At 46.4% G+C, this 17693-nt stretch overlaps 1 protein-coding gene across 4 annotated transcripts in view; it reads right to left on the bottom strand.

Moving 5' to 3' along the window:
- Nucleotides 1–17693, bottom strand: part of Ubx (ultrabithorax) — a 119152-nt gene that overhangs the window by 58337 nt on the left and 43122 nt on the right. For 3 of the 4 annotated variants that reach the window (XM_046624120.2, XM_046623951.2, XM_046624038.2), the window contains exon 2: nt 5867–5920. The exons of the other annotated variant lie outside the window; for it this stretch is intronic. In XM_046624120.2, the coding sequence (XP_046480076.1) occupies nt 5867–5920 (54 nt within the window). The remainder of the gene's footprint in view (nt 1–5866; nt 5921–17693) is intronic. 4 annotated transcript variants of the gene reach the window in all.

The following is a 17693-nucleotide window of genomic DNA, read 5'->3' as shown; positions in this document are numbered from 1 at the left end:
GGATTGTGCCACAAGACCTTTTAGTTATATTTAAATTTCGCCTTCTCGCATAAGGGCGCCCCACGTCTTATACTCTCCACATATAACCAGTCAGCCGATGCATTTTTCGGGAGAAAGACGTGAGCTGTCGGTACTTTAGATTTCTTCGTCGAACATCCGGCCTGAATGGCGGGCGAGGTTCAAGGTGCGTGGTTTGCGCCCTGCGCCCTCTCTTCTTCCCGCAAGCTCGAGCTTGCAACCACGCGGATGGAATCGGGATACACTTAAACAAATTGAACAACGCACTCTTGTAAATCATTGGAAACTGCCGAATTGATTTGCATACCATCACCGGCTGCGTACCGCCGCGGGTAAATTGATTGTTTTTGGGCCCCCGACGCAATCAAGCCTGTATAACTCGGCATTCTACAAATTGGCAATATTTCAAGTAAACTCGCACGCTTCTCGAGAGCCCTTATATAGCCTCGTCTATATTCTTTTCCTGCGGGGTTCAGGAAACGTTATACAAGCAGAAAAACTTCATTTCTCCTGACATACGAGCCGCTTTTCTTTTCGCGGGCAGGCTTACGCAGCTGTGCGATAACGGAATCAAATTTTTTCCGGGACTGCTCTGCAGAATCCGGGAATTCGACCTCGTCTGTTTCGGTTCCCGCGCTGCTTGGGTCGCCCTTTTATATCCCTTAGGTGCGACCCGCGTGTCGCTATCTTCCCTGGTCACCCTTGGGCGTCCCAGGTCACCCATAACAATAATAGTATCAATCGAAACGCCATTTCGACCACGACTGCCCGCGTCATTTTATTGGGCAATAGCTCAGGCCGTCACCCTGAGGGTGCCGTATAGCCTTCCCTTTCTCCCTTTGGTGCCGTCTGCGACGCGTCGAACTTGCACCGACCCTGTCCAATTCTAACTTTAATTACTATCCCAGCTTGGGAGAAAAAACAAAAAGCCAGGCGGTCGCTTTCCGTCGTTGAATTGTTATTTTTGTTATTATTTTTATTTTATTTTTTTTTTTTCGTCTCCTCTTTAACCCTCATCCTCGCAAGCCATACTTTTATTGGTCAACCAAGATCTGTGCGCGATTTATCGGTGCCTGTTTTTCCGGACCGCTGAGTCAGGCTGTGATCGTTATAAATCATGCGTCTGAAAAACGCTGCCAACGAGCCTTCGATGCGTCTTATTTTATCGTTTTTCAACTCGATCCTTCGTACTCGTCTGGTTTTGGCTCATGTTTGGTTGCCTCTGAGTGTCGGAGAGTTTCGAAACAGAGGCTCCCTTCATACCAAAGAAAACAGGGCGAAGCTCTATCGTGAGAAATGATACGATCGATCGTTTTCAGGACATCTGCAAGTTTTTCAAATCCTGGTACCGTCAATTTATATTCAAGAGAAATTTTTGGCATATTTTACGCTTATACGGCTGGAAGCCCTTGAAAAGAATTGGCAAGAATATGGTTGCCAACTTCAATACTCGGCCGTCTTTAGATTGCTACATAAGGGTTTCATGTTTTATTTATTTAATTCGAGGGTTTTTTCTCTCCTTTTCTTTAGCACGTCTAGGATCCTCCAGCCTTTACTCCGATAACCCGATAGCCTTGATTTTGGCGCGTGATCCTTAATTCACCATCGATTAAAGTTCCCGAGTGAAGAACCAATGGGTTCCAACCAATTCCCATCCGGGGTTTTATCAATTTGATTTGATTTTTTTTTTTCGTCATTGACAAACTCCAACCCGTTTCAATGGTATGTAATCTCTTTCTCAAATTATTTCCCGTTGCCCTTTCGCAAATAAGAGAACAAAGCGGAGAATCACCGAAGCCGGTTCAAGACTCGAGGTGTGTATACAAACAGCCCCCATAAATTTCATCCCCTTTATGATTTTTCCTTCCTCCCTTTTTTTTTTTTTTTTGCCTCTCTCGACTTTTTGTGTCCCGGTAACTGCAGGGGAGCGCACGGGCGTCTAAATTCGGTGAAAGTTGGTAAACAATGAATTGAGGTGGCGTTAGGAAAAGCGGAGGTGTAAAAAATCGGGTTGTGAACGTTCGGAGTGAAAAAAGGAACAAAAAAAAAGGAAAAAAAAAAACGCGGCAGGCTGTATATTGGAAAGCAAAAACGCGTCCGGAGACTCGACTAGGCGAGGAGAAATCCGCAAAGGTTGACCTTGTTGTCCGGGTTGAGAATGGTCAGTGCGGGTCACAAGGGGTCAGGGGTGACCGGGGGTGGTCAGGGCTCTTTGCGCTGCAAGGATTGGAGCAAAACACCTCGGCTTGCAAGCTGGATTTCATTACGTCTCGCTGCATCGCGACCCGCCGCCATTACTCAAACGCCCTGTTCTTTTTCTCCCTTTTTCCTTTTTCTCTCCTTCTCTCCGTCAGATATAGCCGGGCTTGCGAGCTGCAACTCGACTGCACCGCTGCTGCTGCTGGTGCTGCTGCTGCTGCTGCACCGCTGCTGTCGACGATAGCGAAATACGGGGCCGCCGCAGCGACAAAGGCTGATCTTATTATTTCCGATTTTTCTACGGTATCCGCTTGTATCCCTATGCTTTATAGATTGCTCGGTATAAAGACCGACTTAACGACGTTGCAGCAACTCGACGGCGTGCTTCTATAACCAACTTGAAACGCGTTATATATACTCGTTTCATACATGTATGGGACTATCGTTGTTCCAGCTTCGAGGTCCGTATAAACATTCCGCCATGAGCTCATTTCATGCCGTCTACTTCAACTATATCGCACTCGATACATTAATCAATGGAATTTATACTTTTTACATGCATCGTCGTCTAGCCCGTAATCAAGCCAGCGTCCTTCTCGATCATTGAGTCAAGATTTGTGACGAAGATCCGTCACGTCGAACGAGATCATTCGCTGCAAATGTAACTGCATCGAGTACCTACGTAACATAAAGTGCGGAGAAAGGGAGAGATTGAGAGCATCGCAGCTGGCGTTTTTTTCCTCCCTCTTTTTCTATTTCCCTTTCATTTTTTTTTTTTTTTGGTCAGTCTTGCAAAAAGAGCCATTACAGGCGCGCGTGTAAAGTCAGACACAACAGTGAGTGCATTGAGAAGAAGAGGAAGGCTTCTGGCACGCATCGACGCAATGCACTATGTATAAACACGAGGGAGGCCAGTGGCCGCTGAACAACGCGCGCGCAGTTGGATAAAACCGAGGATCGGTGAGGTGTTCATCCACGAGGAAGACCACGCGAATTAGTTAGCGAAGCAGCTCGATTATAGGTGAAGTGAAAGCGAACAACCACGTGAGCGGAAAAACCGTCGATACGGTTTCGGGCTCGCAGCAAGGGGGAAACCAAGGATAAACAAGTGAACAAACGAAAGGATAAATATATAAATATAAATAAGCGAACGAAAGGACAAGAAAACCTAGCGAAGCGATCTTTCTCGAGAGAGAGAGAGAGAGAGGGAGAGAAAGAGAGAAAACAGCCGGCTCCTCGTCTCCGGACGAAACCCAATTAAGAAATGTTTTGTCCGCATCGAGGAATACGGGCAGGAGGGCGGTCGACGGACGGAGGGCCAAGGGTACGGCGACTGCAGCCTGCGGTCGAAGAATGAGGAGGTAAGGACAAGAAGTGGAAGAGAGCTATGGCAGAGGGGAGAATAAGACGGAGAGAGGACCAAGGGAGGGCGATCGGGCCTCTCAGCGTGAGCCGGTCGATCGGCTCGGGCGAAGAATCGGGTGCACAGCAGCGCCTATAAGCAGCAGCGAGGGAATCTGCAGGAACCGGGCGCATAGGCGGCAGAACGGCAGCTGTTTGAGAGCAGCAAATTAGTAGCCGGCACGTGATTGGTCTGTTGCCGCCCCGTCGATATTCCGCCTTTATACACATACCTACCTACCTGTACGTATACGTGTAACATAGCACAGTGCAACAGCCAACACCGATACTTGCAGGTGAGCTCTGTGCCATTCGGTGTGCATGCGTCACGTACACGTACGCGCATTTCGGGGACTCTCGACGTCTGCAAAAGGAGTTGGGTGAGAAGAGGAAGAGGAGGAGGAGGAGGAGGAGGAGGAGGAGGAGGAGGAGGAGGAGGAGGAGGAGGAGGAGGAGGAGGAGGAGGAGGAGGAGGAGGGAGGAAGGAAGGGGTTCGAAATGGTCGACAAAACCCCCGAGTGTTGGTGGAACGGACTGGATCGTCCGGCAATTTACTCGCGATATCTTTATACCGGGATTTACGAGCTGATAATCATCGAAGGATGTTCCGGCGTTTTTCGACCGAATTATTATCATTGTTATTTATATCGGTACCGTTGCTGGTTTCGTGTTGTTGTTTTCATTATTGTTATTATTGTTGTTGTTTTTGTTATTGTTATTACTTATGCACAGGTACAGCAACGCGATATAAACCCGCACAGACGTCTCTATACGATCGTCCAGCGTGTACATAAAACAGGTATTAATCGACCGGCTCGGACTCCATGTACGCGAGGTAAAATATAACTACGACTTTATTATAACGTTATTCAGTGCCTTTTATTTTATATTCGAGATGAAGAAAGCGGGAGAGGGAAGAGAGATGTAAAATACAATTGAAACAAAAAGAACAACACGCAAGATTTATAACGACCAGTCGGTTCTTCGGGATCCAGGGTCGATTCGATTTTCGTATTATACATACGTTATAACGCAGCGGTTCGTCGGTACCGGTTGATAATTCGAAAGCTTCGATTACCGCGCACTAGCGCGTTTCATGGGGTTGGGGGGTAGTGAGAAGGGGAAGGAAAAATAAACGAATAAATAAGATCTCAAGCATTTCGCAATTTTCAATGGTGAATAAAATACGAAGTGCAACTGCAGCATCTTCGCAAATCGCGTTAAGCATCGGTGATATCTTTCTGTCGAATCTGGTCGCTGACAGGTCTAGGTTAGGTACGTTAAGTGATGCCGCAATTGGTGCAGATTAAACGCCAGATATAACCCATTACACGCCGTCTTAATGGGACGTAAAATTTGCGACTCATATTTCTACGCTCGGAGGTGTCTTTTTTGCCTAGGTATAAATCGACAGTTTTTCCTCGCGAACCTTCCGCCGAATAGTGCATAACTAAACGAGCCGTTCAACAGACGCCGATGACGCGAGGAGGGACGTCGCGGAACTCACGCCGGATCGGGGGAGCACGACTACCGGGGAACCACGTCCTGGCTATCTTGATACGGTCCTCGAGCTAGGCCAAGAGCCGTGGACTCAGGCGCCTACGGCGGCCCGTAATCTCATTGGCCCCACTCGATGCGATGAAACCATGCGCTTCGCTCCGCGGCTCCTCGAGTTCGAATGCCTCGGCCGTAAATCCTCACTAGCCGGCTGTCAGGCAGAGAGGCTCGTTGCTGCCTCCGAGAGGGAGGAAGTCCTCCGTGTGCAGACCGGGAACGAGGCGACGCTTCGACCATCTCCGTAACCCTCGCGTCGCCTCTTCTAGCCTTTGGTATAAGGAAGGTATTCCTTCGTAATGAGTTTGCTCCCGGTCGGGATGGTATAAGGTACGCCACGTTGTCCCTTGCCATCGGTTCCGCGGCTTATACATGCGCCGTATCTTCGCCCACGATACCTTGGCCGATTTACATTTTACCAGTACACGGGTGTGCAGCTGCTTTTACCAAGGATTTTCAGATCCTCGATCGTTTCGGAATGCTTGCGCTTGGGGGTGACGTTGTGCGTCAGGGGGGGGGGGGGGGGGGAGAACGGGTGTTTGAAACATTGACGATGTGGGAAATTCGATAGCGATTGTAGGATAATTTTTGCTACTTTGACGCACCTTTCACGACGAATGTCCACGGATGATGAATTGATGGATTTCTTTTAATGAAAACGTATTATATTAATGAAATAACGACACGAACTTACCGAGGTTGAACCACGTTTCCATATAACATCTTACATCCGTGATATTCTGCTTACCTGAAACACGAAATAAAAACATCAATAGCTTCGACATACTCGGGGTGGAACCTCATGCATTTGTCGAGATAATATTACAACATTCGATGTGGCATTCGAACGAGTCGGGATGGCTAATGAGGTGAATCAGCACTTCTGAATTCCGTTTATCGATTTCCATAAATCCGATACCTCCAGACTCGGTTCTGAATACCAAAAACGTGACGGGGCCAGTTCGAGAGGGACCGAATCTGCCAAACGACCTCGAATACGCGGCTCAAATCCTCGTTCATGTTTCGAGCAATGGTCGCATAAGAATTTTTGTGAAAAAAGTGGCATCCATTGGATCTCGGACTGGACGGCCATTGCTCCCGATAGCCGGCGTCGCGTTGGCGTCACATCGGCATTACGTCACGTACGGATGATGCAGCTAAGAGAGGAGAAGGGGGTTGAACGGTTTCAAGGGATGGAGCACAGCTGAAATGACGCTTTTGCCATTCATTTTTCAACACCGCTGCCATGCGGCCGCCTTGAAATGCGGAGGGAAAAACCTCCGACGGGTTTTGCGATCAGCGCAATTATTATAAAGCACGGGTAGAATTTCGCAACGAGCGTGATGATCTTCGCATTATATACGTCCGCGTGTTCCGACCGACGATGATGGGGGCGCAGAAATTAAATGGCGCGGTGGCGATACGGGGGAAGGGGGTGCGGAATGGAAGGGCAGAAGAGTCCGGTCTTCCTCTACACGTATTATACCTTACCGGCGAGCTAATGGGACACAATTAAACGATTTGGTATCAAAGAACGCCGCTGCGGAGCGGCTCGCCGGATCGCGAACGAGAAACTCTTTCCAGATCGGTTAGAATGCGCCGCGCGCGCGACGAACTAGAGGAGAACGAAATAAGAACGAACCGCCGCGCGTCTCCCGCACCCTACCCCCCCTGCACACAACCTACTCCGCCATACAGCGAGAACTCGCCAGCTTCGAAAGAGAGTCTAGAAAAATCTTAGGCCACGTTCAATTCCATCTCATTAGCGAGAAAACGGTGCAGCTGATGCTTGTCTTCGAGTCTTAGTGTAAGAAGAAGAAGCCTTCGAAAGCCATGTATGGAACCGGTCGCTCCGGAGGAGATACCCTTCCTCACTTCGTTTCTCCTATACCCGGTGTCTTCCGGGCAATAATCAAATATCGCTTCGCTATTTGTATTTCAGATTCGCCGATGTGTAGAAAAAAATATTATCTTCCAAATTTGATGTTACAATAATGGTGAATAAAGTCACTGTTCGAGTATATGTAAGAAATTTATCCAGGTTAAATCAATTTGACTCATAAGAAGGATCAATTTAAATATTCAGAGAAATTTATTTAGTTAATCATTTAAAATTTATTTACTTGTACAGTGTGATAGCCAAGGTATACAATTGGTATTGATCGACAATAATTGTGGTATAAAATGGTTTGTAAGAATCGTGATAGCGAATATTCCAAACTTGAATTTCCCAACGAAATTCGTCGCCTTGACGGGAGCTTTCGTAATTCCAATTTTGTCGACCGGCAGGTTCGTCACAGAGACACCCTGTATAGCGGACGTGGAAGCGAGTACCGTCCGTTGGGCAGACGGAGCATGGGCATGCATGCACCGCAAAACAAAGCGGGCTCGTTAGGAGGTGCATTGCAACCGCTGTAACCACTGCAGGACTGGTACACCGGGCTCTCCGGTTCGGCCGTGTAGGTTAAAGCGGGGGGCGTAATACCAGGACGAAGTGCAGCGAGCCGGCGAGAGCCGAGTCAAGTCAAAACGGCGTGCAGAAACAGCGCCGAGTATAAAGCTCGAATGGATAATTGTCCGTGTCTCTGGTTCGCCTCGCGCTCGCTACACTTTTCAAAACCTTTACCACCTTCACGCTTTCTCTGTCTCTGTCTGCGACGTAGAGCCTCGCCGATCGGTTCGGAGACGCGTACCTACGCCCAGAGAGACTCCAAGGCAGGCCGCAGATCTCGATCGCGGCTCGAGCAAACGCGCGCGGTACCAAAGCTCTGCCCGATTATTGTTGCGGTGTACGTGGAAGGCGTACGACTATCCGTGTAGGTAGGTAACTACTGCGGCCACTCGGGCAATAACTATTACACCGGCTCGATCAGATTGGTTGGAGGTGTTCGCCAAGATCTCATCCGTGAATTATTCCCGGCTACTTTACCGCGGCTCGCCGCGCGCCGCGGCTGGACTTGATGATTTATCCGCGTATACTCGGGTGGTGTGATTCGATTACCGACGATCATACCGTTTGTATACGGGTTAATTAGAACGTTATTGCCGACTCAAGAGCCCGGTTCCGTTGAAACTTACGAATCGAAGAACCTGAGGGGTGAAAATCTTACTTGCGCGTTATACGCATATTCCAAAACGTGAGGGAGGGAATTAGGTTGACGTTCACGGGCCGAGATATCGAAAAATAATTGCAAGAGTAAGAAATGGCGTGAAAAAAAAAGTGATACTGGGTATGATTTTCCACGACGAAATCGTAATATGCGAAGGTGATTGCTTGCTGCGAGTCGAATGCGTTTCGTTAAGGACGATATGAGAGGATACGCTTGTACCGGAGGGCGACTGGAGGGCAGGACCCTCTCGAATGTGCGCCGATAAAGAGAGCGGGGATCCTTCATAAGCGCGGCAACCCGCGTATAACTCCCGGGTCGGGGCACAGACGTGTAGAATAAGAGAAAATATGAGAGGTGATCGGCCTCGGCACACGAGGTGGAGCTGAACCGGCTGTTGCCGTTGCCGTTGCCGTTGCCGCGTTGCGGAGCGGCAGGCCCTCGTCGCAGGGAGTCCGCGGCGGCGGCAGCGGCAGGAACGGCAGCAGCAGGACGAGTTTATGCGATTTTTACACTCGATCTGATTTTTTGGCGGCGCGCCTCGCTCCGCGCAGACAGATATATGTCCCAGGGCGTACAAGGGCCGCGTATAAAGACATCGAAGCGAAGCCAACGAGAATTCCTCATCCCGTCTCCGGCCCCCTTCGGGCCCCCCTTCGGCCCCGCCGATTCGTCCCATCGTCGTCGTCCTCTTTGCCACCATACTTGGTATACCTTCCCGCCCGCGCCTCGCCGCCGCCGATACCTCGACGCTTTTTCTTCACCTCCACGTCGCCCGCCGTTCCGCCGATCTCCATCCTCCTCCTTGCTCCCCCGCTCTCTATCCACCAACGAAAACGAAGAGAGGAACAAGAAGACGAATAAGTAAAGGGCCTCGCCCATATAACCGGTTCACGCTCGTCATCGCGTCCCTCGGCCCTCCGGCCGGCTCCCCTCGTCCTCCTCATCCTCCTCATCCTCGAGTCGAACCAACGTTTCGCTCCCCTTGAACCTGGTCCAGATAGATTACACGCTGAAGCGAGTTACGCCGCAGAGTCCCGATCCTCGCGACGATCATCCACATTTTCATCCCCACGAATAATTCGTCGGTATGCAATTTAGCGATCAACCGAGACGTGATCGTTTTCTGAAACCCCGGAACTGCGACGAGTAAACGGACGTTTGTACCTCAGGGTTGCCGACGAAGATGAAGACGCGGAGCAACGTCGAGGGAAAGAGAAGGAACGACGCTGAAGAGGAACGCCGGTACAACGTCCACTCGTCAAGTGGCATGCTACCGCTGGTGCTGGTGCTTGGTGCCTTTACATAAGCAACCGTGTGCCGCCTCGTTGCCTGCCGGCGAGACCGAACGACCGCTTTTACAACTCAATGCTCGATGGGCCCGCGGGCCCCGCGACTCTGCGTTCGCCCCGTGTACGTACAACGAAACGGGTACGTCTTCGGGACGCTGCCCGGAGAGAGCAGCGCCTGCAGGCTGTTTCTCCTTACTCCTCTTCTTCTTCTTCTTCTTCTTCTTTCCCCTTTTCTCTTCCCTTACCAAGAGAGGGACATTGTTCGAGCAATTTATATCCCGCGACTCGATCGTTCATTCGCATTTTCCACGTTATATAAACGAAACAACCGTGACGATTAGTAGTGTGTGCGAACTGCAGTTCTTCTCGAGCACCACGCGATGTTGTACCGAAAAAGATGTTCTTGCCGCATGTGCACCGCGTGACGTTGCACAGCGCCAGGTCAGAGACGAACGCGCTGCTCGAGAGGGTGTCGTGGGCGTTCTCCTTGGCCGTTTTTCGGCCTCGTCGAGTTACGATTCATTCGGATGACCCCCTCTGTCTTCTCGTCACCTCGTTATCCAGGGTATTTTTTAGGCACCGTATTTTCTCGCGTCTGTTCTCCAAATAACATAAAGTATAATCTCTAGCTGGTGCAGGTCGAACCTTTGGTAACTTGTTAGAAAATTAACGAGACAACCACACTGCACCGACGTCTCTGTGCGTTACCTCCTCTATAAAACTCCGAGTAAGAAAAATACATTTAATGTTTCTTGCACGTTCTATCTTATCTGTCATCGACTCATTCCCACTTCTACGCTCTAAGACTTCGATGCTCCCGCTGCGCAACCTCCCTTCAGTCTTATCGTTTGTGCCGAAACAAAATAAGAGAATCGAATATATCAAACGTACGAGAAACGAGCGAAGGTCAGAAAAAAATGCCCCATTCGTTTGACCTCAGAAGACGTACCTACGTGTAATGGAATTAAACCCTGTAAAGTGAATTAATGGAATTATCCCGATTGTTGACTCGACGAGTGACGCAGGGTGCGAAAGTTTAATGAGATATCCAAAACCGTCGGCACGTTATAAAAGTCCCTGACATTTTATTCCCAAAGAGCTGTTTAGGACAGTGAATAAAATAACGAAGTCTCTTGATGTTCCAACCGTACAAAGTATACATATATTTATAGAGATATTGCAGAGAGTCTTATTCACTGTTTATGATAATTATCGATCAAGCATCATTACTTCCGTGAGGATTTTGGCTTATCCTCGTTATATAAACGCGTAACAAAGACGTTATTATTTGGAAGGGTTCACGCGTATCCGAGCGGTACGAGCAACGGGAATTCGCGAAGGCTGGGGATTTTGACGGTAAGTAAAGTTAATCCGCGATTACACGCGAAGCGTACCCGTTAATAGTAATGGATTTAAAACAGTAGACATACGCGTAGCTGGTATATACGCGCATGTACACGAGGTGTGCCTAAATCTGGTAAATTTATAACGTTCCAAGGGAAGACTAGGAGTTTGGCTCGATCCAATTTTCCGTGAATGGTTTCCCAAATTGATTTCGAGATCCAGTCAGCGGCCACCCTCGAGCCGCGCCTCCCCATCAGACTCCTCGTAGAAGAGATAGCGCGGCGCGTCCCTTATCTCTCAATGCCTATCTTCTCCTTAGTTCTTCGCCTCTCGGCGTTGCCCCCCCCATTACATCCACCTCGTCCGTATCTCTCGCCCCTCTCCGCCGCCCCTCGAGTCCCGGTACCATTCGTTCTTCTAACAAGATCCAAAGCGAGTTTCACTGCCCTACATAGAGGGCCCTGCAGGATGTCGGCTCGTCGCCTTGGCGTAGATCCGCAGCTAGTTTTTTCGCCCCGCGCCCAGCTCCAATAGCCGTCTTTCAATTAGGCACAGATTTATGACAAACGCTGCCTCCATGGATCCTGCGAACCGCACTTGGTTCTCCGTGATCCTTGGGCGTGTGAATAAACACGAACGACCGGCAAGGATTTCTCATCTTGTGTAGGTGGGGACGAGGGTTGTATTCGTGCTTTCCAGACACCGCCGACTTCCTTTCGATCACAGCTCTCCTGCGGCTAGATTTACTTCGGTGATAGGAGAAGGTGTATGTGGCGGATACGCGATACTCATCGCATAGGAATATTAATACTCTGCTTTATGTTCGTATATAATTAAAATACTGGCGTAGAAACCGTGTGTATACACGGTGTCGTGACTAACTACCGTATGAAATCATAACCTGATTATAATTGACGATCGTTGATCGATAAAGTGTGGGGTGGATTGAAACGGCACGCCGAGGATTCTAATCGCAGTTTTGCACAGTCTGAGCCAGAGGTAATCAGACGTTTGTTGTTCTTTTGACCGTTAATCATCCGCGTGATGCGCAAAATGTACGCGGTCAATTATTGCAGATCATTCTTCCATTTTACAATTGACTGTGGCATTTTTTAAATTTCATTTGGAATGAGTGCTTGGAAAGCTTTAATTTAAGCTCTATTTTAATTCAATTATTGAACCGAAAACTGACAATGAGATACATAATTTGCAGTATTTCTGACCTCGTCGAAATGATTTGTTCGCTTGGAAATTTTCCTCTCCCGTCGTTACATGTGTAAAATGTATAATTCCCTGTTTTAAATAACAATATTGGCAAATAAGTACCAACAACAGTACCTTTAATTATGAATAAAATATTGAAATCAAAATTTTTACTGTCAAATATGTAACTGCTTATCAACGCGCAAAATAAAAAATTAGGGACGAAATTGAAAATTCGAAGTTAGTCGTACTTCGCGGGCCTTTTTCGAAAAATACCTTCAAGAATTAATGAAATTTGATCGCTTTTGTTTCATGTATGCATCATGCCTTGACTAGTTCTATCTATAAAGCGTCTTTGTATAACTATTCTTAGAGTACCTCTATAACAGGGCAATCAATTTGCCGTGTTACAGCCCGTTAGTTCAACCGACGCATGGAAGCAGACGCAGAAATTTAAGAAACACATAAGCAAATGTAGATGTGAATTTTTCTACCTGAATTTTAGATAGTGAAATGTTATTTTTTGAACTTGTGTCACACGGTGTTGTGCTCATTTATACACGAAAGAGAATCCGACGTAGTTAATAAAGAAATTGATATTCCAGCGCGAATCTTACGTCTTGTACGCATGTAATTACCTATATCCAATTATTTTCAGTAATTACTCCCTTGTCACAAAGAAGATGAAACCTGAATACTAAAGCGTTCGATGAGAATAAATATCCATTTTTTCCCCAACTCTTAATTTTAATTTTTCTGTCTCGATTTTTCTCATTTTTGCGAAGAAGTTACGAACTTGGCAGTGAAGAATTTTGATTTCAATATTTTTTTGGAAGATCAGTGTGCATTTTCATTTTCGTGATTTTCAAATTACAATTTAAATTTTTCCTGGTAGATTGCACTTTAATGTACTTGGAGCAAGGTTTCTGTACCTGAGGTGATTTTTGGGGATTGAAATTTCGAGCTGGATTAACGAATCTTAAATCATTTTCTTTTTTTTTTGGATTTTTTCTTATTTTTTTTTTTTTTTTACACAACGAGCTAACAGCACAAAGCCTAGAGCTAATGCTCGACAAACAAACACGCGTCACCGTTCGATCATTTGTCTTTGTAACAGAGATATTAAGACATGGCATAGCTACATATACAGGCGTTAAAAACGATTTCAAAGTTGCCGCTCGAATAATAGTTTACACTCAACACCGATAAATCTGGCATCAGGTAAGCAGCCTCGTCGAGTGCATTCGGTTCCCGAAATAAACGCACCTCTTATTTCCGGTCTCTTGTTCTCTTTCAAGTCTTTATTATTATACATGTTGTACGATTCCGCAGTATATTTCAAAGTCCAGGTGTGATACCGATACCGTTTCATCAGATCGCCCGCACCAGACGTTTAAAAATTCGCAAACCGCAACGATTTGATAAAACGCAACGTATGCCGTAGCTTTGTTTACAGGCACGGATTTTTCTCGCGACGCAGCTGCAGCTCTGCACTTGCCGACACTCCTCCTATCGTAATTACGAACGCACGCATGTCACTAACCGAGGTTATCTTTATCTACGGTGAACTTTGATCGCCTTTCAAACTTGGCGAAAAGCTCTGGTGCGGTAAAGGGGAGTTCAGAAAACGCATGCGCGAGGACGCGGCGGGTCAGCTGCCTTGTGCAACCTTCCGTCGGCCGCCAAATGGCCAATGTAGGCATGACGTAGTAATTATATTCACGACATTGTCGACTAGTTCTGGTTATCAGCCGAAATACGATACGACGGACAGCGAATATCCGCTTAACACACTTGCTGTTTGAACAAGCTATTTTTATTTATTTATTTATTTTTTCTTTGTCTCTACATCGAAAGACATGTTCGGTTCATTAAATTCGTTTAATCGAGTCGAACAAATATTATATCGATTAACGTTAGCGTTATACGTTTTAATTGTATCACACGCAGCAATACTGAGTACACAGAAGTGGTGGGATAATGATATTAAATTTCAAAGCGATTGTTACAGAAAAAAAATAAATATATTGAAACAAAAAAGAAAAAAAAAACTTTGCAAGTGTGTTATTACGATAGCGTTACTGCCAGCGATAACTTTCTCGCGATATGGTTTATGTTTTAATTATATCAATTAGGGCCTGTGTAAAGTCGCAGAAGAATGTACCGTTTATACACATGCTATACTTATTCTTCTTTTTACTCGCGTTTCTCGAGCGTTTTTAATTTGATCAACCGTCAAGAATCGACACTAAACGATGCGCTTTATTCATGAGAAACGTGTATTTTACATAGTATATATAGGTATATACGAGTAACGATTCGCTAATTAAATGCGCATTATTAAAAGTGATGGTTAGACGATTCGAGTAATTATTTTCTCAGAACTAAATTGATCGGTCCAAGTCACGCCATCGCTAGACTAGCTAGACGTCGCACAGTTGCGGGGTATAAAGTGATCGTGCAAAGTCAACAATAGTTTAATCGCGCGTTTGTGCCGGTGCAGCAACGTCTAATTATCATCGGCAATGAATTTACAAAATACATAAAAATAGACAAGCGGTCAGTTTTTATTTTTCCTTTCGTCTTCCTTCCCGTCCCTCGATCTTGTATTTATGCAAAAGCGTTCCTCATGCCCACGCATTGCTGCAAAATAATTATGCACTGTATAAGTGATTTTATTATAGGAGCTAGACAGGCGATGAGTATTTAGAATGCAGTTCACGCTTCGTGGTTGCTTCAGGTTTCAAACACGGTGGGATATTGAAAATGGACGGATAGGTTTTACAACTACTCATAATGTAGGCTGGTATTCAGCGCGGGGATCAGGTACTTGAAATTGCATATGGCAATTGCACTTGGCCAAACTCAATCCCATAAATCTTGTCGTTCAATTAAAAGTGCAGACCCCGCGAGATAATTAAAAATAACGAACAAGTGCTTGCACCGAGCTTTCTGAGGGCTTCACGTTCGCCTCGTACGTGCAGCGCCGCTTCGAATAAATTAAACGCATGCACTTTGTTGCTGTAGCAAAAGAAGAAACATGTATCCGAAACCCTCTTCGTCGATATTCAAAACACGTTTCTCAACCCTGGATTATACCTATCAAGTTATTCAAAGCGCAGTCTCTGCTACTCTTCGTTTAAATAAATGAATAATTGACGCGGGTAAAATCAACTTTGGATATTTGAAGTTTGAAATGTCATTTTCGATCACGCCATTGAATACAAAATAAACGCTAATAGTCATTTTGTATGTTACGAAGCTGCGGCGTTTGTTGAAGTAATATATTTCACGTGCTTCGGAGTTTTGGAAATTGTCCCCTCGGTCGATTCGTTATTTATTTGGATTCAAAAATGTTCAATTTTTTGATTTTCAAAACTGATCAAGATTTTTAAACATTGTTAAGGAGATAGAAGATTAGAACGACTGATTTGAACGAGCGTACAAAAATCAGAGATAAGACAGTATTTTTGATATCCGGAATTTAAAATACCAACTCCTCGCGTTTACTGCTGTCAAAAAAACCGAAACCTAGATTCATACGACTACTATAGTTCAATGGAATTTCGTCATTTGAGGCGTCACTGAAAAAATAACAAAATAATAATTTTGCACCACTGCATCGTCAATTATTCTAAAATTTCGAACTGTTACGAACATAAATTTAAGCGAAACTGATCGGCTCAATTTGACAGAAAATTATTAATCTTCGTTTCATCAGTTTCCACATATACGCACAAATACACCGCATATACACAGGCACGTTATTTTAACGAAAACTGCCGTTGCAGGCGGAGACGCACTCGTCGGTTCAGGGTTAGATTTCCCCGAAGTATTCGAATCTCCGAAGGGATTATCCTCCGTTAAAACGACGCAAGCACTGCTCCCGCATCGAGCAACGAACCGTAAATACAAACGAATTTGAAAACGGTATTAAAAACGTTGAAAAAACAGTTGAATTAACACATGTTTGGCTTACCGCGGTGTTGTGGTGGCCATATTGGAATATGGTGGGCTGCCCCACCCCGACGGATAGCGTCGGGTCCACGAGGAACGAGTTCCTCGGTCGTGGCATCGACCGGTTTCCTCCACCAGCAGCCCGCCATATTAGTAGGAATTTCGAAGATGCGCGCGTCTCGCGAACGAAGCGAGCGCAGCTAGCGCAGCCTTTAGTCAGTCCGGCGCACACTTTCTCCGCCATGTCGCGGCGTGCGCGACGCCCACGCACGTTTATAAAAACCGCGACGTGTAGCGGCCGCTTCGTTAGCGTCGTAATTTCGCGCGTGGCGTTACGCGAGTGTCGGTGGAATGATTTCCGGATTTCGCCACCACCCCGCTTACGCAAAATCGAAAACCAAAATACCGGACGCATTTTTCCTACCAGCTGCGGTGTGTCCGCATCGACGCGCGCCTTCAAGGAGAAGACGCCGTGTGCACTAGCGGCGGCCATGCTGGCTCCGAGGAGACTAGCCGAGTCCTCTCACATTTTGCTTCCACGTCCGCCACCCACACCTGCGACTTACCTACTCCTTTCGTCCCTGCTACCGCTGCATGCACGCGTGTCTTCGCGCCACACATCCACCTGACCGACCCCCAACCCCCACCTGCATCGACTCCTCGCCCAAGTCACGTGCGAGTCGGCCAAACCACCCCCGCGATTCTACCACCCCTTTTAGGATTATGGCCTGCGATTTTGACAGTCGGTGAAATTTTTTACGATTTTATTATTAATTTTGAAGAACCACGTGCGTCTGGATTCGAAAGAGCTTTTTGAAGTTACAGCGATTTTGTGCGTTTTTTTTCAACAACACCCTACGGAGTCACGAACTTTGAGACGACTAGTTTATTCCGCGATATTTATTGCAACACGATGTTTTCGTTATGGTTTTTTTTTTTTTTTTCAAGTGACTATTCGGACCCTGATAATACAAATGTCCAAACCCGAGACAGTGTATTCCGTACCGTACGACAACGGTAGAGAAAATTGTAACCACTGAATTAGATTTCTAAACTATTCTTCGCCGTCGTTCAGATCAGAAATAACAACCCTCCCCCCTAAATTGTACACAAAATTTTCCCGGTTATTATAATTGAGGAAGTTTAACTGGATCTCTCCTGAGTTTCAGACCATGATATAATACGTGATATAGTCGTGTTCTGTATCGCCGTGCGGAGCGGTCTAATATTAGAAATTACAGCATGACGTGTGAAGCCCACATCGCATCATCGCATCAAGCAAATAGACTCGCAATTCCTGTACAGTTCGAGTCTACTCACCATGGAAAAACGGTTCGCGCTTCCGTAGGAAAAGTGATCTTGTTCAGCTTTTTTGGATTTATCGAGTTAAAACTTTTGTTGGGGCATTCAATGTAAATTCAACTGAATCTTGTTTTTTTTTTATCCCACACGGTTCATGCTGTTTGCAATGTTAGTGGGAAGAGCACGCTCATTTTGCAGGGATTGAAGCGCCACGGTTAAAGTATCCAATGAAACTTAATAGTTGACGAGTTAATTTTCGTGCACGGATATAACGATCGTTATTATTTCACGGTCTGTTTGTTTCTCGGAGAATGAT

This window comes from Neodiprion pinetum, chromosome 1 (assembly GCF_021155775.2).
Source record: "Neodiprion pinetum isolate iyNeoPine1 chromosome 1, iyNeoPine1.2, whole genome shotgun sequence".
NCBI lineage: Eukaryota > Metazoa > Arthropoda > Insecta > Hymenoptera > Diprionidae > Neodiprion > Neodiprion pinetum.
Note: the sequence above shows the minus strand (reverse complement) of the source record. Positions and strands in the feature narration are given on the sequence as shown.